Here is a 21746-nt window from a genome sequence, read left to right on the forward strand (position 1 = left end):
TTCCAGTTTTTTGGCGCCAGAGAATAGCATCGCTCCCGTGGAACGAACCTTCGAATATGCGAAACCGCTGACGGTAAGGAAGGCCTCGGACAACTATGGCGGAACTGTCTCTTCTGGACCGACGATTCTCGCCACCGAGGAAGCCTATCGATTGACCGAGACCCGAACTTGACAGGGACGCTGAGACTGTCCACCGGGCCCGGATGTTTTTGCTGCGTCCGCACACCAATTTCCGCTTCTACCCCACTACTGAGGCTCTAGTGGGAAGAATCGAAACCAAGATGAATTCTAGCAGATATCCATCGATTACCGACTCCGGCGCGTGGCCTGCGTATGCGCTGATATTGATGTTAATTCGTTCTCCAGGTACTTGTCATCAGTCATCAGTAATCAGTATGATTCCTGAATGACGAAATTTTTACGAATATCCTGATCTGTGAGCGGGATATTATATCTGTGACGGGATCACCCCCGTCGAGGCTCGAAACCTTCGCAAAACATCAGATTACGAACGAGTGATGTTCAAACCGGGTCAGAGATGAACCGGTACGCGGAACGCAGGCAGCCGGCGCCCCCTCGAACAATTCATTGAAGGAGGAATGCGATCCCCTTCTTGAATATCCGCGAGTGCCTAATGGAATGACGATTGAGACTTTTGCCTAGACCCTGGACTTTCCAATTTTCGAGTACTATCTGATCTCCTCCGTGCCGCATATTCTCTTGATTTACCTAGACAAATCAGCGGCGTCCCGACTTTGTATCTATCATTCCCTTGGAATGGATGCGGAGGAAGGATTCATGATGCTCATGATTCTAGATTTAGCGACAGGCTCTCTCAATTCCTTTAGCAACCGATCCGCGGAGATCCGAGCCATGTCTCGGGTATGAATGGTCGGTCAGACAGGAGACAGGACCCGAAGCAGCTATCCTTGAAGAGGCTACCTCGGAAGACCCGATTGGAAAAGTCAAAACAAACCGAGCGCTTTCTTATCGCGGAATTGCGTTTCCTCCATTGAATGGTTGATTGGTTCGTTCGTGGGTCTGTCCGTACGTCTAGGTACTAGTTGCTTCTTATCTCCGGCCATTAGGGGCATCGATTCGTCTTGTGAACTTAATTAGATTCCTCCGTCTGTCGTTGTTGATATAAGCGGTGAGCTCGAGTAGACAGACATTCTCTCTTTTCGCCGAGGTTATCCGCCTAATTCTTGGGGTGAGATCACTCTCGCCTCATATTCTACGTGGTCGGTACCGGAATTCCGACTAAGAATGACATGAGCAGACCAATTGGGCTCTTCTGTCTCACCTATATGCGCGTACAGGGCTACAAAACCATAGCGGAGACGTATACTGAGCAAATCGTCGGGCATATCCGTGAGGGGACAAGCGGATCTTGCAACTCTAGCGAGTGTTGCCAGCAAACCTCTGCAAAACACTTCCCCCCCCCAGGTTAGGTGCTGTTTTGACCTAGGGAGAGACTCCGTGAGTCAAGTCTGTGGGACGGCGCTGCGGGAAGGTCGTCGCGTAGGAGTCGCCTTTCCAGTCGGATTCCAGGCAGGGAAGTTCTAGAAACCCCGGAAGATCCTGGTATATAAGTCGGAGGGGCCTTGAGAATGCTCTCGTGCAAATCTCCTGCTTGGATCGGGCTCAACCCTGCTTCGTTTTCCGGAGCTCCGATCGGGTATCTCTCCAAGCCTTCTACCGTCGCGTTACATCATCGAGTCGAATGATTTCAACGGCCCCCGCACCTCCTCCTTGTGAGATGTGCTCTGGTGAAGCGAAGTTGTGATCGAGTCATCAGAATTTTCCGTGAAGGAAAAGGCATTCGCGGTACCCGCTCGAACGGGCAGACGGAAGCCCATACGATCAGGTGTATTCGAACCCTGAAGACGCAAGATGCCCCAACGCCAGCAACTCCCGATTTCGCTTTCGAGAGCGTGGATTGGGTTGCAGGCGGAGCACGAGACACCCGTTTCGCGGGATCATTTGAATAAACGGGAGCCACACGGCGGCGAATGGTGCAAGTAGGTAAATGAAGTATGGGAGGTATGAATGATAAAACGACGTCCGCATTTCATCATCGTTGGCATCATGTGCGCCGTTCTGTATATCGCCGCAGTAAGTGGTCTTGCCCAAAGAGGAGCGATTTCATATCGTGCCCGAGCAGTATGGGAGGCATAATGGGAAAAATATTCACCGGGAGATTCCTCCTCGTCGTCGTTCTCTTTCTCTCTCCCTCTCTCTCTCCTTCGCTTCCAGTTTGGTCCGAGTTATCCACGAGCTGCTCTCGAGGGATTTCGGCCGAAAACTGTCCCCGAAGTCGACGATGATGATAAGACCAATCTCTGGCCCGGGAGAGAAAGTCAACTCAAATCGAACGCTCTTCTCTGCCTCCGGCTCCTTTATCCTTCCTCCGGGCCGGATAAGCACCGATCTCCCTGAGTCTGTTTGTAAATAGCAGATCATCAATATCAACAACGAGCGACTTGCAAACAATTACTAATCCCGGAGGGGAGGAAGCGACGGGAGACACTCGATGAGGAGTAGACTACAGGAGAGGATATTCACTGGTTCGGAGGCTTGGCAGGAGCATACATAGTACCTACTACATACATATATGCTAGAGACTCGTAGACTAAGATTCACAAAGGCGCTTCTCGGGGAAGTGATTACGGTATGAGAAGCTTGTTGTCATCCACCGTAAAACCTGTGAGGCGAGCGGATCCGGGTTCGGTGTATGGTACAATGTTGCGACTCGGCATTCCGCTGAACCTAGCCCAGGGAAGAAAACTCTTCGATCAAACCAATACAGTTTCCTTTATTTCTCTCATCATCAGCAAGTATTCATGATATTTTCCTCATGATTACCTTCTCCTTGAATGATTCTTCCTTCTGTAGAAATCTAATGCACAATTCCGAATTCGTCTCGAGTCCCAATTAGCGTTTTTCGGATTGATTCCGTCACGGGAGGAAACTGTCGACAGCTCTGGGCGCCGAGATCCTCGGCTGACAACAGAGCGGGCTCTGAGACCACGAGTACCGGGTTCCGGCTCGCCGATAGAGATACTATATAAGTTAACGGAGCGTGATATAGATTCATATACATAATAATCGTCTGATGGCTCGGCGATGGCAGATGTGAACAGGTGAAGTTGGAGAGTTGGATGAGTTTACGGCAGGGTTGCTTTTGGTCGCTCCGATCAGCACTGGACATTGTACCACCAATCGCAGACACCTTTCTTCTGGCTGAAGATCGTTCCGGCAGCGCACAAGAAACTGTGGCGTGCCTTGGCGACCTTCGTCACACCCGTGCAAATGTGCCAGACCTATATTTGGGGAAAAAAAGTCCTTAGAGACAGTTTTTTGTTTGACAGCCTCAAAGACTTGGGGCAAATCATATCCTCGATAGGCATCCAATGACTCAGACTGGATGGACCTTCATAGAGGGACTCTTCTGAACCCGGACTCCACTATGGTTACTGCGAGAATATTTCCTGAGCAGACCAGAGGAAGAGGAAATTGGATACAAACAAAAATTGGGAGTACGAACCTGACATCCGGCTTCCTTATCAGCGTACGTTCCAGCGATATTTTTATTCTCGCAGGTGAAACTGGTTTCTGGTATCTGCACGTATACGGGGTAGTCGACGCCGGGGATGCCTGAACGTTCGCACAGTGTATGTAATGTTCGATATGCCGCAGGATTTTCAAATAATGATCCCAATATTCGATCCGGCTCCGAAATTTTTTTCGGGAGCCGAGCTATTTCTCCTGCCGAATCAATGATGGAGCGACCTCCCCCTTCTGTATCAAGTGAGCGCAGCTCTCGGTGGATGTTTGAGGGTTACCGTTTTCGGAATTTTAGAAAGCTCTATCATGTGCTGATAACGCATATACTGAAGCTTCGATTTTTCTCCGCGGCCTATTTTCAAATCGGGAATCGATAACTCGTGTGCGCCCTTCGATACTGAACCCCATTCTGCCACGAGAAGCCTCCGGATATATGTATAGTACCCAACTCCGTGGATAGTCTGTGGGGATCGAGCGGATCTGCTGGAGTATTGATGTCTTGATATAGTACGTCGCCAGCTAACGAGGCTTCGAACACAGACACGATCTGACGAATTATTATCCGCGAAAGCTACACGCGTGGTCCGAGTGCGATCTGCAGGTCTCGCAGGGATGTTAATGTATCGAGCTGCAGCTATCGATTCATCAAGAGAGCTTCAGCTTCTCATTGACCGCTTGAAACTCTGATCGCCGATCATTTCCAGCGAAGCTTGATGTAAGCGAGCCGATCGTCATTGCATTAATGCTTGTTTGGCGCTTGTATTTCTGGATCAATATAGGACGGCCTTCATAGGCCTATCGCTCCTTGAGAGATGACAAGAGTCTCATTTCTCATTGACGGCAGATATTTTCGTGAAGATTAGAGAATTCAGAGAGGAACGCGATGGAGTTCGGGACAGCGACTCACCTTTCTTAGATGATCTGCGGCGATTCGAGGCTGAGCCAGTTTTGAACTTCTTTTCCAGGAGTTCCTTCTTATACTTCTCTTTCTCCTTCTTGCCTTTAGGCTTCTTACCGCTTTTTTGCAGGAATGCTTCGCCCCAAACCGATTTCGGGTGGTATGAGAAACTCTGGAAAGAAGCAGGAGGTCACGAATACAGCATGGAGCCTGCCATATGGGGGTTTCGAGAACAAAACTCTAGGGAGCTCCCTGTCGCCAAGACGGAGAATCAGAGCAGAACGCTGGTGTTCCCCGAGGTAAGGGAAACTTAAGCTTTGAACTCCATTCATTCTCCCGAAACGATGACATGAGCACAATCTGTTATAGGAACAACTTCGAGGATACTGAACCTCATTTCATTCCCTCGTTCATCTCCCTCGGATGGGAGACCATCGAGAGGCGATCAAGCCGACTGCGGACGCGCAGCCGCCCGATTCTTGGCAGCGTCAAACGTCATTTTGACGGTGCAGCGAAAGCACTCTCTTGTCGCAGTTCTCCGCATTTCCGGGGACCGGCGAGAGAGTCGAAATGACCACATCGGAACGTCCGAGCCGTGGATGTTCGGTGGAACTCATGCCGCTTCTAATCTTTCCGTCTAATTGTAAATTGCAGCATCCGGTGTCATTGAATATTGGACCTTTCCGTGTTCTTTTTCGATTCGAAGATAGCCCGCATGGTGACGTGAGCTACAGGAATCGAATCGTGAGTCAGGTGTGCTGAAAAGGGCATTTATCGGCGGTTCATTGGGATTCGATCGATTCCGCCGAATTCATGAGTGGAAAGATATCTCAGGATCGCGGGAGAACAGCATAGCTTATAGACGTGTCTGTGGGAAGCCTTCGGAGTGCATCCCTTCGGACGATTGCGACGATGCCTACGCGTGGACATTCCTGCATCGGTCCTCCCTGCTGATTCCTCCGGCAGCAGCCGCGGGGTTGAAAAATCGAGTGCCATTGAGTGGAGTGGTAACCTTGCACACTTTAGGAAATCACATCGATCCCGCCGGAGATCGCAGTCTCCCATCGGCACAACCAAGAACTCAGTGCCGATGATTCTTTGAACAAGTTTCGAAGGTTTGGCGCTCTCTCGCCGAAATAGAACACATTTTGCGTGATTCCGCGCGTAACTGTGGAGAGGGACCGAGAGAGTCGTGAAGCTCCGCTGAAACTTCTACGCCGCTCTCCGTCCGGGAATGGTTTTGAAGAACATGACTTCTATGTATTTCAGTTAACTCCTTCTTTTCTCTCGGACTGATCAGAAGTGAAGGTACAGGACGTTGTAGATTTATCGTGGCCAAAGACCCGCACGAGTCGGAGACTCCCCCGGGACGTTCAGGACCTGAATTCGAAGAATCTACTCGCAGAGTCAAGACACGACCAGAGAAGAATTTTGATATTTAGTTATGAAGTGATTACGGAAATTCGGTAACCACAAGACCCATGAAGAGTCACGACGTCCCCATTAAGATTGTCTATGATTTGTTCCATGCCCTATCAGGGGGATCTATCTTGAATTTCCGTGATTGAGGATCAATCAGTCACCTCTTCGTGATTCCAATAGATTTGTGGATCCCTTGGAGCGGAGGAGACGATCGTGTGATGAGGTGTAATCAATATATTGCTTACTTCGATGCAAGACGACAAAGTACATGGCGTCGAATGCGCTCGGGAAGAGTTTCTTTGAAAAAAAGAGTTATAAACCGTGGTCCTCCTGCTTTTTGAGGAAGATATGGGCCACAATTTATTCTTCCGGAAGAACGATCCGACGCCTTTCCGGCCCACCTGGTCGAAAACTTGTCCCCTCCGCCTACGCGTTGGAGTTCGCATTCCCAAGCGCGAATCTACGGAGTCGCATGAGTTGTAACAGCCGATACCTAGCGGTGCTGACCACTCAGCCGCCAATCTATTGATTTTTCCTTTCCCTCGTGACTGAACCCAAGAATGCTCGTCATGGCGTCGGGAAGTGGATCATGCATCACGTCAGCCATGGACAACAAAATCGATCTGATAGCTCAAGTGGATTCATGAGTTTAAGAAATACAATAATCCCCATCCGTTCATTAAGTCGCCGCTCGACTTGCCCACGCATTTATCGAGGGTCGTCCTTCCCAATGCGCTATCGGTCCCTTGACCAATAATTCCGACCAACTAAAATCACAAGCTCCTTCACGTGTGCACAAAACTGTGACACAACTCAATAACGATCAAGCTTCCATGATTTATACGTTGTCATTAGGGCGCCGTCGACGAGGAACGTAGATATTTATTATCAGTATAAACATCCAATTCAACGACGTACGGTCAACGATGAGGTTTTTTCCTGTTCGAACTTTCGTGCCAAGCCTGATCAGAATCACTCCCGGCAAGCAACGTGATCTTTAGCACGAGTGGGGAATTGAGGAGCGCAGGATTAAATCCACGAAAGCTGAATCAAGTCACCACGTTTCATGCCGATTAGGGTATGTCGTAACCGTGTGAAAATGAGGATTTTTATGGCCCCTGATAATCACGAGAAGGCTAGGCATGCGTCCCGATTCTCGCTTTCACAGCCTTTCACACTTTTTTCAACCGCTCCGTCTCCGTAGCGCTCCCGAAACGAGCACTCCGATCCTGGGACTGATCTCGAAGCAAGTCGAGCTCCAAGACCTGTGTTTTCGAATTTCGCGGGATTGATCCCGCGATATTCCCCCCGGTATTCATATAAACGAAACGATATCTCACGACGGATACTCGCCATAACATGGAAGTCGCACCTTCACGTTAATTATGACGATCATTATCAGAGTCGCTCGACATGTAAGTTGAGCCTCTCGGCGACGGAAACTGTGTATGTTTGGATCAATTAAAGGGGAACACCGTGTGTGCAAGTTTAGAAAGTGACATCCAGAATATTCAAGCATATAGCTTTGCTGCGGCTGTATGCAGCAGCACTTTCGCCGCGCCGACCCAAGCATCAATGGGCGCGGAGGTCATCGAGCAGCGATACTTCCGACAGTCCCAACATTGGGACCTTGACAAGCCGATGGCAGCCAACCCTACGAGCTATGGACGGGTGAACCACTGTGAACGCTGCTCTTGAACGTCGTATGTCTGAGAGTCGATGAGGAAAAGACGGGGATCAGCCGCTCTCAACGTTGAAGTAACCAGAACACTTTCCAGCATTGCAGGAGTTAGTTCATAAGATCAATACCCGTTTTCTCGAATTTTGAGAGGCAGGGACCCTGGCTTGACCCACCTCGAGGAACATCTCTATCGAACTCGTCCGAGGCTGTTTCTGTGTTGATAAATCGCTCCCTCTCAAACTGACATTTAGGGAAAGGTGCCGGTTTCGGACCGCTTAACGAAACTTCATCGTCATTTCCTCGAATATCTGCACCGAAAGGCTCCGCTCTTCAGATCTTCTTTCCGGAGTTCATCGCTCGAGGATTATGTCATTCTCGGCCATGCGATTGAGCGAAAGCGGCGGAGATGCTTCACTGGAAGACGCTTCCACGAGTTTTTGTCTTGGATCGCCGGGAACACGATGAGAGGGCCTAAGTGGTTTTTATCGACCACGTAAATATTCAAGGATCCGTCCACATTCATCCCCTGCGCCACCGCCTTCCGGCGATGATCGCTTGATTTTGACGACTCAAGCTGGGAATACGGGACGATATCATTCACAAAACTCGATTGAATTTTGAGTTGAAAAATTTTCGGTTCAATCCAGAGTTGTAATATCATCGGCGAGAGTTCACCGAGGAAAAGTAGGAGCCGGGCTCACCGATACGATTAAAATATCGGAGACTGGTCTTTCGGATTCGCGCGAGATTTTTGGTCGTCGTGTGTCGAAGTCGTCGGAGGCAGCGCCGGCGGCGCTGGTGCTGGGAGTAAGGAGTCTTCTATCTTTGGAGAAGTTCGCTCATGTGGAAAACGATGTTTTTATCTATACTTTGCACTAGGGACGACACAGGCCCGAGAGATTAGCGCCGTCCAGTTTGGGTGCATCCGCGCGCGCCTGCCGCCCGCTCCCTTGGCGAGATATTGAGTGCGCAAGTGTCTGCATACCCATTCCAGCGCCACGGAGGCATTGGAGGATGTTTTGCGAATCTCTGGGCAGAGCAGAACAATTTGAATTTCAATGGAGCTCTGCGCACTACGAATTCGAGTTTGAGCTCTGACGGCACCGTCGTCGCGCTAGCAGTTGATCAAAGACTTCCGAGGACTCGAGACGCATCCAATTATCAGAAGTTCTATCGCGTTCGATCTCGTTTTCGACTTCAGCTCTCACGCCTCCTGGTTTTTATTCCCGCTTCCCTCATCTCATCCTTGTCCCCGTCATCACCGCGGTCGTGGTGTCTTTGAGATTGAAATGCTCGTCAAGTCATCCATCGGAGATTTCCGTTTGATGACCGCGAATTCAAATGATCAAGAGAAGTTCTACCACGGCTACTTGAGATTCTGGCGCGCGGCTTTCCGACGCTCCCGAGCGTGAAATGAATTAGAATCCATTCAGCGATCGGGCACGTATAGGTAGGCATTCTCGCGACTTCAGTAAGGCATATGTTCCTATTCCGGAATCCCAAGGTGTAAAACCTTTGTGGAAGAACGGGCTTTCTCGCCGAGCACGTCACGAGAAACTCCAATGATTTCTGGTCTCTGGGGAAACCTAGGGAGATTTGGACTCGAGCGAAATGGATCGTCGTCGATGCTTCAGGTTTCGGAGACGAACGTACGAATACTTTTGAGTAGTACTTTTGAGTCGAGCCCTCACCAGGTATCCATATATAATCATCATAATCGAGCCTTTCCGCAAGCTCTCCAGACGCTTCACAAAAGGATGCTTGATGGAGGAAATAATTTTCTGGGAAGCCATCGGCAACTTCGTTCGGGCGATGGCTGGCATAAATGAGCATGTTTCATAAACATCCGTGAACATCTTCGCCGACTTGATGACATCCGAGTAAAAAGTTTATTTGCCGCCGCAGCGTATGCTTTCGGTACTTCACCAGACGAGTCCATCCATCGCCCGCGACCGTTCCCGAGACGAATTCTTCCTCGAGCTTTCTGTAAGCAGCTTTTCAGCACAAGCGCTGTCGCAAATTTTCACAGAGATCGCTTCAATTGCTCGAAGGTCTTGAGCGACGCACAGGCTCCTCTGCCGCCCTACAAGGGTCTAACTGATCACGTTTCGGATCGCGTCTCCACGATCCTATCTTCGCCTCGCTGCCGCTACTTTCGCTTGTCCCAGCATCAAAAGAGCGTCAAGGAATCGTCGGCCGATTGTATCGAAGTGAGAAAAGGGACTTGGCTCCCGAAAATGACCGCCCCTTCAACAATCTCTCAAAGCGACAGCCATAAGCGAGCCAAGTGATTTGGAATACAAAGTCTCGCCTTGTCAATCAGCGAACAGTAGTTCAGGAGGGAGCTGACTGCTAGCGGATCTGGTGCCGCTGTCACCCCTTGTTCGCGATCATGGGCCTGACTCGCTGTAGATCGATCTTGAATCCCCGCTGACTGTTGTGAGATTGTCTGTCTCTTCAGGTGTGACATTAATTTTCACCGTCTCCGCGTCATCGAGCTAGATCGGCTTCCAGATCCCTCTCCATGGGAACTCCTTTTCAGAATGCCAGCTCTTCAGGCGCAGAGAATAATTTGATCGCGAAAATTCACCCTAGCTTTGAACGCTAATTTGCTCCGACGTAACACGTCCAGCCTTTGCACTTGGAGGGTGATTCAGAGCCTCGTCTCTATCCATTCGTCATCATTGAACCGCTCACTGGGGATTCGCCTAAGATACGGAAAAAAATCGAGCTTACGGGAAGCCCGTTCAGGGACCGAGATGCAGCGGTCGAATGTCATGTATACATTCTCGTATACACACGAAACAAAACGAGATTTTTTCGCTGCCGGGTTCGTTTTCGGCGACTGACAGCGTAACTGTCGACTCGCGCGTGGGTGGTGAGCTATCAATTAATTAATTTTTATTCAGTTGCAATCACGATACTAATTGCCACGCGCCAAAAAGAGCGGCAACGCTGCAGATGTTCGCTAACGTGCCAAGCTCGCTTTCGAGCCTCGCATCTTTGATAGTGGGCGTACTACTGCGACCGGGCAACATGTATCTTGATTTGAACATTCCGAGTTACGGCGTCCGACTCATCCACAACCAATCATAGATGGAGAGGAGGGGACCAACTCCGGCAGAACATCGTGGGAAAATTCGAAAAACAAGCAATCGGGGAAGCGGATCCGTCGTTCCACCACGACTGGGACCGTCAGCGTTTCGAGTGACGGGTGGGCAGCCTTTCCGCTCGCTTGACGGCTCGTTAGCCAGCGATCGTATCTCTCTGTTCTTAAGTCAGCTCCGCTTAAGTGCATTCCGGTCTGATCAACCGAGTTTTAATTTGCTCAAGTAGATACACTGACCTACGGAGCTTCGCCGACTCTCGGAGAAGACAGAGACCGCCAGTCTTCCCCGAAAAGAAGTAGAGCAAGCAATATATCTGGGACTCCCCGCCTTGCGCCGGCTGAGTTCCGAGCTCACCGATTCCCTCTCGATTTACAACATCGGCTCATCTGATACTGCTGCTTCGGATATCGATAGGGGGGGGCATCGTCGGAAAAGCCGTACTCTTCAAGAGAATCATATACCTATGTTTTCGGATCTGACTCTCTCGCGACTCCGAAGCCCAGAGTTGGCTCCTTTGGTCCCCCGACGCGCGTGGCTCCCGTGTCGCCGTGCATTTTCATCTGAGCGGACGGATGGCCATACTCTCATCGAAAATGTCCCACTCACCTTCTTCGGAGTCGTGACCAATCCAAGAGGCGGCTGGATGCTGATCTCTATGTTCGAGGGTTTGGGGACAAATCCATCCAGCGAGTAAGCTTGGGGTCGTGTGGGTCGGGGGCGCATGAGTTTCTCAGGGGGAGCCACAGTCGTTCCCGAGTCATGAATTCTGGAAATAAAACTTCGAATGAGCCAATGACGCTGCTGAACGATTCTCATGAAACAATGTTCTCGGAGCTTCCACGGCAGAGCGAAGGGCTTCGGTCCCAAACGAGTTTTCGGCAAGTTTGTCTTGCAAATCGCCTTAATACGATCTTGACTTTCACAGACAAGACCCGATCGATGGATTAATTCAGTGAGTGAGAGAGATGAGACTGCAGCGAGCTTGATTCAGAAACAACTTCACGCCGCGCCGCCGGGAAACCGGAGGATGCATGCCGATAGGAGACAATGAAAGGGAAACGAATCATCAGAGCATCGGAACAAGACCGCTAGCTGCAGAAAGTATCGGCATTGACGGCTCGATAAGAAGATTATGACGTGAGCAAGGTTCCATTTTTTCCAAGTGCCCTGATTGTCCTCCTTATTCCTTCATGGGTCGTTGTTTCTGTGTTCATTCGACGGCGACGACGCGACGTCGGCGAACGTCCCGCTTTGATCGAAGATTATTCCCGGGATAATAATACGAGTCCTAAAGGTCAGAACTAAGCTCTCTCGCAGGATATGCAACGAATGTTCCAAGTTGTTTCCCTCATATCCTGGACCCTGTTCTTTGTCCCTCCTGTCGCACTTGCTCCATCATTCGCTCTGCAGAAAACCCTTGGGCGATGCGATGCTTATCCACGAACTTTGAGCTCGATAAATGACTCTCTGTCCAGTACGAAGCAGTCGTAGACCACGTCGTGTTCATTTGCTCTGGCCTGGAAAAGGAGTGTTCTCGCATATCTACCGATTTGCGTCGTCGATAACGAGCTCTTGAAGTAGTCTGACAGAAGTTGCTCTGTACCAGAACTATAGCCGCCGTCCGCGCTTGGGCTATATTTGGAGCAGTCTCAAAGATCTGAAGAATGGGACACGAAACAGGATCTTTCCTGCATTCAAGATTTTCACTTTCCTCTTGCTTCGTTTTCTTCTTTCTTTTTTTTACTTTCCGTTCCAAGATGCCGCCCCGGGGCTCGGGGCTCATACGAGACTCGACGTTGTGAGCCATATTTGCCCCCAGGGTAGAAGTCTTTTTGGCGGTGTTTGATTTGTGGCACGATTTTCATTTCGTAAGCTATTTCATATTTACAGTTCTCGAGAGTAATTTCATCGCAACGAACGTCATCAACGACAACGGACCATTCTCTGACTGCGATGCTTGGATTTTTGTTGCCTCTCATTCGACGGGACACATCAGAGAAAAAAACGACACTCATTTCCAACAGACGCACTGTCGCGGAAAAGTTGTCAAGAGCCCAATCGTATTCATCCGACAATGATTCCGAATGTAAGTTGCTGTGAAGCGCGTCGACTGAGGCCGACGTCGGCAGACGGAGCGACTCCGCTGGAACCCTCGGGATTCATCCCGCGATCCAGAGCCATCGATCGTCTCCCTATGACCACCCTCTCTTATTCGACTGCTTATTCGGCTGGCTTATCAGGCGACCCGATCCAATTTCAATTATTGAAAAGCGCGGCATCGCATTGTTTCGGACGACTATCCAGCGACGATCTTCACGCGGCAACTGACGGCTGCCTCTGCTGTCGGTAGCGCACCAGCCTAGCGATAGACGGGTGAACAGACAAATAAACAAATAATTTAAGAAATTCAAAGATAGTCGCGGGACACGTTCCACCATCATGACGTGAATGTTTCCGAAACTGTTTTCCAGGACAGTCACATCAGACTGAATTCGGCTGCAATGTCTTTTTATTCTACTATGGCGCGCTTCACGAATACGGAGGCAACCAATTGAGATTGGTTACGGGCTAGAATCGATCCGTACGCTCCGGCAGGAAACCCCGCTCACTCTGCGGTTGAGTGCGCTCTACCACATGGATTCAAAATGGAGCTGCGTTGGAGTCGGAAGCGAAACGCCGAATCCTTCTTAGGGTTGCGGGGACGAAAACTCGTGAATTCGGCGATTGAATCAAACATCAGGAGAAGCTTAGTGAATGAAGGATGAAGCCGTGACGTATCAGGGCCCTTGCTCCGACCGCTGGCCAAAATTCAAAATGACAGTGTGCCATATTGGATGCGCGCAAGTCATTCTCGAGACGGCGATGACGAAAGGCCGCAAATGGTCCTGTCGTCGACGTCGTCGCAGTGAAGAACAGAAAACAAGAAGCGAGCGAGCCCTAGTAGTGAGTCAAGGTCCCGCGTACCCTAAACGCGTCGACGGGCGTCCGGGCGAGCTAACCCAGCAGGCGGGGAGAGCGAAGCGCGCGATAAAAATCGATATTTTTCAATCTTCCGACGATGCCGACACTTGTGATTCACATACGCACCGGTTCACAGCCCAATAAATGATCAGACACGCTAGCGGACAAGCACTCACGAAAAGCTACACCAGGAACACATACAGGGTCCGCGCATTATCTCCGGCGACGATTTGTATTTAGAGCTAATACCACCGCCGCTGCCGACGCAAACGCCGCGACTGAACACCGCGAAGCTCTATGGTATCGAGGCCTTCTGCGTTCTTTTCATCCGCATTATCTTCTGACTGTTGCGCATAATCGAGCACGGGTCAAAGATTCGGAGAAAAGAAAATAACATTGTTCGTTTCTCTGCTCAAATTCATCGTCGAAACAAGATGGTACGCGAAGGATCTTATGTTCAAATTAGAGCTGCCAGCTCGAATCAGATCAGATCGAATTCTGAGGCATTCGGAAACTTCGGTGCATTATCTCATGGTGTATTCGATCCGAATATTCACTGGGGCATGCGAACCGAGAAGCGCTCATGGATGGGATGGAGCTCAGTTAGAATCGAGCCTCTGTTGTACGGCGTGTATCTGGAAGAGAATGACATGGCGCTGGCCTGGATACTCCGATTCGTCGCGGCTCATACGATGGAGATGAATTTCGCCGTGTACCTAATCGAGAGCCTATTGAGAGAAATTAGGCATGGTCGCCTGAGGATCGAGGAAGAACGCGTGAGAGACCGAGGGAAACGCCACTCCACCACGCGATTCTGCGCGAGCTCTGGTCAATCACCGATTCCACCTGTCGGCGCAGAGTTCCTTCGTGAGCGCTCCGGAGCCTCGCACCAGGAAGGAGGAGAACTTCCCGTTTCTAGCGGATGACCGACGTGATTCCGGTGCGACTGAACCCAGGACTTCTCGTTGTCTCCACTTTTCAAAAATAATTACTTTTTTGATGCACGATTATTGATTACCGCCTGCTCGAAGGGCCATGAACTGGAGCTTCGCGACCACAGCCGATTGCTCAATTTCGCTAATGCGAAAATCACCGGACTGGTCATTGAGGTAATTGAAAACCATAGTTTCATAAAACGAAGCGCCTTCGAGACAACTCTGAATAGCTTCTCTCCGAATTGATGAATCCCAACCACAGATCATTAGGTCAAACTCCGAAAGATTTGAAACGTCTCGATTTGCACGACCGCATGGCTACGAGCTTTGATTGTTCCTGATTCTGGCTGTGGAGGTAGTACTACGGAAATCGGTTTGCGCGAGGAAAGGACCACCAGTCGAGTTGCCTTTGGAGTCAGACTGTACCAAACAAATGACCCACGGGTAATTCATGAGATATGACTCCAATCGGGCTGGATGAGTAAATATACGGCAATTATCCTCATTACACGAATCATTCCGCTTGAAAGGTGAATTCAAAAGCGCCTCCGGTCAGATTCGCGCGAGAGAGTCATCGGAAGGAACCGCGATCTCGAATGACAGACTTTCATAGTGTGTGCTATCACTGATAAGCATGCAATAGAAGAAACACTGCTAGATCGATCCATTCATGAACCATCCTCATTGAGCATCCCTCTCGATGGCAGTCAGGTTGCTGTTTTTCGCGGTATATCTGGGACGGATCCTCGCGTCGTAAACTTCGATGAACATCACCTCATCATGAGTCGAAATTCGGTCACAAATCGCTCTGACTTCTAATTCTGGCGGTTGAGTTTACTGATTGACAGAAGTGATGCTCTATGAATGTGAAATGGACAGATGACTCGAATTTTTCAATCAGATTTTAACTCGATGGATTCATCGAAACAACGATTCCATCGTTCTCTCCATCATGCCGGGTGCGAATCCTAAGGAAATAAGCGAATCGCTGATGATGACCATTGATGTATTTGTCCATTTCGCATCGAATATCTACTCGGAATAAAAGATTGACAGACGATCAAGTCGGATCCCCTGAGCAATTTACCGATAAACTCGATGCGGAAACCTCATTTCGAGCGCAAGCGCGTGAACTGAGCGAAGAAGAGCATCGGGAATCATTCGCGGATTGAAGCCGCTCCGGGTTGCTTTGCAGCAGTGAGCCGCCTCATTAAATCATATTGGTGAGATCAGAAGCCTAATGATTGACCTCTTCATTGACCGCGTACCCCGATTGTATTTCGTATGCTTTTCTTTCTCGCCCGTCTCAGCTTCGGGACGGCCCGAATCGGCGACCCCTTGTTTCTTCGGCTGTGAATCGCAATCGGATTTTCCAATTAGAGTAGTCAGAATCCCATTAGGACTTATCACGTCCCGGAGAAGGTTGCGCAGAAATTAAACTTTAGTCTGGCACTTGACAGTCGTCTACGGGAAAGAAAAGCCTGATCGAACGAATCTAGCATTGGATTCAATGTCTAATTGCGATCGCAGCCGCATCCAGCAGCAAGTCTATTGCTGTTTCACGGAGTCATAGAAATCGGCATGAAAGCCGGACCCATCGAGAGACTCAGGCTCCCTGCCAGTATGTCAGCATTGGATGACTTTATTCTTCGAACGCTGTTCCGAGCAGATATTTTACCGACTTGCTTTCAGAAGCAATCATGGGAATCGATCAGAGCTAATCTGACGGTGAGGAGAAAGTTATACGGGGGGACTCGTCAGACGAGACGATCAAGGCAGAGTCCTTAATTTCATGTCGAAATTCACTTTTTCATGTTGATCAAGGCCTGCTCTACGACCGTTTGATCCGGACGTCGATCTCATGATCGCGAAAAGTATCGACATACGTGCGTCATTATGTCGCGGTCTCGCCCCGTTTTTCGCCGGAAACGAAACCCCTGGGAAGCCTCCTGTCTAGGCGTGGTACACGGCCTCAGGCAGAACGGAACTGTTTGTCGCTGCCGAGATGTTGTTGTTCAATTTCTCGACTATCAATCTTCGCACTGGTATCGCGCTTTCTTCTGTGTTCACTATATATTAATCGTATATTGTTTGTTGCGCTATTATTTTTCTACGTGTGCTCTTCTGCCTTTCAGTTTCAGGGTCTCTATCTTTGCATTTTGTTCATCAGGGGCCTTATCTGGTTCGAGGTCACTTTTTCTTCGTTCCCTTCTGCACACAAGCGACGAGCTCGAGTGAAAAGAAAAGGGACCAGATCGAGGTAGATTCATCAGAAAATGAGATGTTTTCGGAGGGGTTCCCTGATGCTTGACACATTCATGATACCTAACGGTCAACATGCATACCTGAACACGAGGCTGTGAAGCGGTGAGGACCTTCCTCCGCACAGGTCGAAGTTCGGATATGTCGGATTACCAATCGCAGATTGAACCACGAATCGAATGTTTGCATACCAGTGCACGACTAAGCGTTGCATCTATCGCCGAGAGAGCGAGTGCTTCCGTAGAAAAGACTACCGAGCTCCAAGTGGGTTTTTCGACGAGTCTACCTTGAAACGCCAGTCAAGGGTCAATCAACCATTCCGAGTTGACAATCGTTCTAACCACAAACGGAATCAGCGTTTCGTTTTCCTTTATTTCACTTTCCTTCATTTCGGCCCCTTTGTCACCGCAAACTTTTGTCACTTTTCTGTTCAGAACTTCTACCTCGCTCCAAGTGTCGTTTACTACGTCGTTCAGAGAGTCGTCCAATCGGGCGTCCGATTCGGAGAGTGTCAACATCTTATTGTCGTACTTGACTCAACGATTCCCTTTGCTTTCATCGTAAACTTATTAGGGATCACTACCGTCGGCTTTCACCAGCTTTCGGTAGACTGGGGTAATTCTGGGCAGAAAAGCCGAAACGAGCAGAACAAGGGCGAACAAACGATAAGTTGACCGCGGAGGGGGAGGGCACTGGATAAAGATCAGGACACAGGAAATCTGGAAAATACCAGCGGACTAAGGCGAGCTCCACGAGATTCAGGCAGCCGGGTCCATTCCGTCTCAGAGCCTGTGCTTGCAACGATGGATTCGCTTATCGCCGTGCCGGTGCAGAGCCGAGATATCTTTGTTCACACCGAGAATCATCCGAGAGGTCACGATTTTCCGTGTCTCTGACGTCCCCTTCTATCCATATTGTATTCGGGCGTTGTTTTCGCTTCTCGGATTTAAGTGATTCTCCCTCCCCTGACGAAAACAGCTACGGATGATACCTCGATCGTATAGGATGTTTTCTGGCGAAATCCAATCAACGAATGTTCACCTCAGAAAATATCAATACAACATGCAAAACGCTAAGCCTGGCGGCTGCCGGATCCGGCGTTTCGGCTGATTGGCGCGGTGAGAAAAATGTGAATTTGCCATCGTAAGCAGCCCCTCACGCGCTCACTTGGGGATCGGGAAGCTTCGGTTTGGCAGAAGCCAATGTTTCCGGTGACCGTTCCCCGACCAGAATTCTCTAATTGTAGGAAGCAGCAGCTCCTAACTCAATCGTCCGAATAGATTATTCCACCACAATGCCTATTTCGCGCACTGTCGTCGGAACGAAACACGAATTGGGCCAAAAATCGCGGACACGATTTTCACCACCCAGAACTACGGCGTCAGTGAGTCAGGGGTGTTTTTTCTTGTCGAAACGATTCGCCATTGTTCCCAGTCGGATGCTCGATTGTTTCACTCTTCTGTAATTTTGGTGATCATCCTATCATGTAGTGGAAATTACCGCCGAATATGCCCATTCAATGAATCATTGTGGTAGATGATCGAAGCATGCTCGATTAATGAATTCTCTGCGGATGACCGTCCGATGAGAATTTCGGGAGAACAGAATAATTCTTGAAGGACGGATTTGACTCTGAAGGTTCGAGGTACAAGAATCACGGGATGCTCAGCACGAGACTCGTGAAAAGCGAGATAACTCCTTATATCCATTCGGAGTCATGAATTCGGGCAAGGCAGTCTCGAACGGTACCGGAGGATTCGGGAGAGCATCGTCAGCTCTTATCCCGTCGTTAAGATCGGGTTAATTTCCAGGTGGAAACTCAGAGCTCACCTGCTGAAGTGCTTGCGGGGAAGCTCCCAGAGGACGGAGGCTGGGCTGAGGTTTGTTGATGATGGATCGATGTCGTCTTTCTCAGCTCTTTTATCGTCATGATGTTTGTCTACCAGTCGAAGTCTTGGGGGGATTATCGGGAACTTCGAAGTGTAGGCCGTCCCCAATCGTCTCTGGAAGGCGGTTTGCGAAAACTTCTGCATCTCTTCTTCAGCCATGCGACGTTTGTAGAGACGCTGGAAAGAACAACAAGGGTAACGAATTACATCAATCGTCAAACAGCTAGTGTTATTTTGTAAGAGTCCGTAACATATTCTTTTGTTCCCGGCCCTTATCTGCAACTCCGGTACGATGTCGAGCCGACAAGTCAGCTGCTAAGTAAGGATTTCGTGGGAAGAATGCAATCCCGCTTCGGAAACAGAAGAGAAGGAATCGTTGGTAGATTTTCCCCGCCGGCTTCCCTCGACAAGACCTTTTCCAAATGGAAGAGTAAGCAACTCATCTTTCGGGAGAGGTGTTCTCATAATAATTTATCTTAGTGGATGCGAGTTACGAGTCGATTTCACTCCGGAGCCGGCAGGGAATCTCATCCTGCCGCCAGAGATCAAGGTGCAGTAGAAGCTTCTCAGGGGCGAGAAATCTTGCGAACCGTCCAACAGGTATTCGCGTCCGAATGTTCTCCTCGCGAGAATTGCTCCGTAATAACCGATCTGATTAGCATTGGAGTAGATAGGACGGGGGCAAGGAAATCAGTCTCTTCTATTCGGAAGTTCATTATTGGGCCGGCTATAGCCGAGCCACCTCAGATTGATGATTCCGAAGGCTGGTCCGGGACCGAGCAATCGGTCCCTTGTAAACGACTGTGCGTAGTATACGGGTCCGTCATATAGGGGTTCTACTGAAGATAGATCCTCGCTGGAGGACAGTGGATCGAGAAGCTCGATCAAGAGCGGGGGTAAGCCGGAGTCTTGGGGTATCGAGGGCTCTAGAGGGATTGCGGGCTGTGGGCATCGGTCCCGCGGTACTCATCGCCGTCACCGCCGTCGAGCGCAGCGATTCGAACATGTTATGTATGAGATGCCCTACATGCGATGTCTCTCGTCGCAGCGACTCGCGTACGCACTCTTCCTACGTACGCGCGGCGTAAGACCGCATAATCAATCTTTCGCATGGAATACAGGGAGAAATAGCGATCGATCAAGGAGGGCATATCACCGCACGCGTCGAACAAGGAAGGCATACAGGAAAGTACGGCGCATCAGGCTGTCGGAGCGAGCGGCGTGCACTGTTTTATTTTTCCAGACTCCTGATCCGACTGAGAGCTCACACTCCGTGGTCTTGCCCGTACTTCCTCAGGATCATCGATCAAGGTATATTTTAGAAATTCCTTTGGCGCTCCACCGATCGTCGGGCAAGCACCATCACAACGAGCCCGAGCAAACAAATTGCGGCCGACCCGCTAGCGGATGGAGAACATCTTGTGTCGGGAAAAGGATACGGGGTAGTGGATATGATGGGCGAGAGTCTTCGGTTCGGCCCCCGGTTCCTCTGGGACGAAACGCGAACCGAGTCGGCGATCGGTCGGAGAGCCGTCAGTCGGTCAGTTCCGTCAGCCGGCCTGTTCTGTGTGAAAGGTGCAAGAACAACACGCGAAGTGACAGCAACATATTGTATTGACACCCTGCTCCGATCCATCATCTACGGCTTTATCTACTTCCCCTCGCCGGATGCCGCCCGGCAGTTTCCATTCAACCATTTGTTCTTCCATTGATTCATAGCCGTCCGATTCTCTTGTTCTTTTCTCCTTCGCGCAGTCATCGTTAAGCTGCTGCCTCCGGTCAAGCAGTCACTACCAGCCAATATTGTCAATCGGACAGAGGCGGGCCAGGCGCCGTAGCTGCCGCCGTGACCGCGGGAACTTTCACCGCTCTGATCATTGCGGCCACTTATTTCCACCACTCATAGTGGGTAGTAATACCTCCCGCACTCCCACTAAAGCGCAATTACCCCGCTCGGTGAATTGTTCAATAAGCGCTAACAATGACCAGCCGCCAGATAATACCATCAGGAACCCGTATCGAGTCACTATAGACATGACAGACGTTGTTACATCATCGGAGCTTATTGTGTTCCTCGCCGGCTTCACTTCAATGTTTCCTCTGACCGGAAAGTCTCCCCCATAACTCGGATGACGCCGACTCATTCAAGGAATCTCGAAGAACCGGAGTAGAGGTCTCCGGATTTGTGGTCGTCCACTGATTTCCTCGAGCGCGCTACGCTGCCTTCTTCACCTCCTGAGGGGGAAGTATGCACGGATATGATTTTCTCGTAGGTCTTCTCCGCATCTGGGTGTCCATCGAACCCCAAATCAGAATTGGAGCTCAACTCCTTGATCTGGCGAAAGAAAATCAAGAACCCCAATCGATTCAACCTGCCATTGCCGAAAATGGCCCGGTACCTTGAAACCCGGTCTCTAGGGGACCCCATTACGACCCCTTCACGCCGATCCAATGATCGTAAGCTCTGACTGATGTGTGGTGACTTTCAAGTTCAGAGGGTTCTCAGCAGTCTTCGGACCATTCTAGCAGTGAACCTGTCATTGCCAGAATTCCGGAATCGGGCCGTAGCGCCGTGCTGCGGATGCATGGGCTGGGCTTTCCACTAAACCAGACTCAGAACCCCCGACATCCACAAGTGTCGGTCGATGGACCTCCGGCCGCGGTCGAATTCCCCAATCAGGGAATATCACGCACTAACGGTGTGGAAGAGAGGTGTCTCTCCACCGTCAGTTATCTGACCTTGAACGAGTGACCTTGTTTGCGTTTTTCTGATAACGATCCCCTCGTTTTCGATATTCTCTGAGTAGAGTTGTCGAAATCAATAAATGCCTTTCGAAGCGCGACCGACGGTAATTCTGCCGGCACGCGCATTCCCGATGACATCATTCGGTAATCCTGAATGAAACTCCGTCAATATCACGGATGGGATGTCGGTCGCGAACTGCTCGTTTCTAACTTGCAACTCAATCGTCGTGGAATCAACGCGGGAACGACGAGCACGACAAAAGCGGCGTGAGAACA

At 50.0% G+C, this 21746-nt stretch overlaps 1 protein-coding gene across 1 annotated transcript in view; it reads right to left on the bottom strand.

Annotated features, from left to right (window-relative positions):
- Window positions 1-2878: 2878 nt before the first annotated feature.
- LOC100909301 (uncharacterized) overlaps window positions 2879-21746 on the bottom strand; it is a 44676-nt gene continuing 25808 nt past the window's right edge. The window contains exons 3-7 of the mRNA XM_003741283.2: window positions 18667-18902; window positions 11285-11444; window positions 4475-4637; window positions 3548-3657; window positions 2879-3323 (exon numbers count right to left, since the gene is read on the bottom strand). Coding sequence (XP_003741331.1) covers window positions 3198-3323; window positions 3548-3657; window positions 4475-4637; window positions 11285-11444; window positions 18667-18902 — 795 coding nt within the window. The 3' untranslated portion in view covers window positions 2879-3197. The remainder of the gene's footprint in view (window positions 3324-3547; window positions 3658-4474; window positions 4638-11284; window positions 11445-18666; window positions 18903-21746) is intronic.

Source organism: Galendromus occidentalis, unplaced genomic scaffold (genome assembly GCF_000255335.2).
Source record: "Galendromus occidentalis unplaced genomic scaffold, Mocc_1.1 scf7180000077141, whole genome shotgun sequence".
NCBI lineage: Eukaryota > Metazoa > Arthropoda > Arachnida > Mesostigmata > Phytoseiidae > Galendromus > Galendromus occidentalis.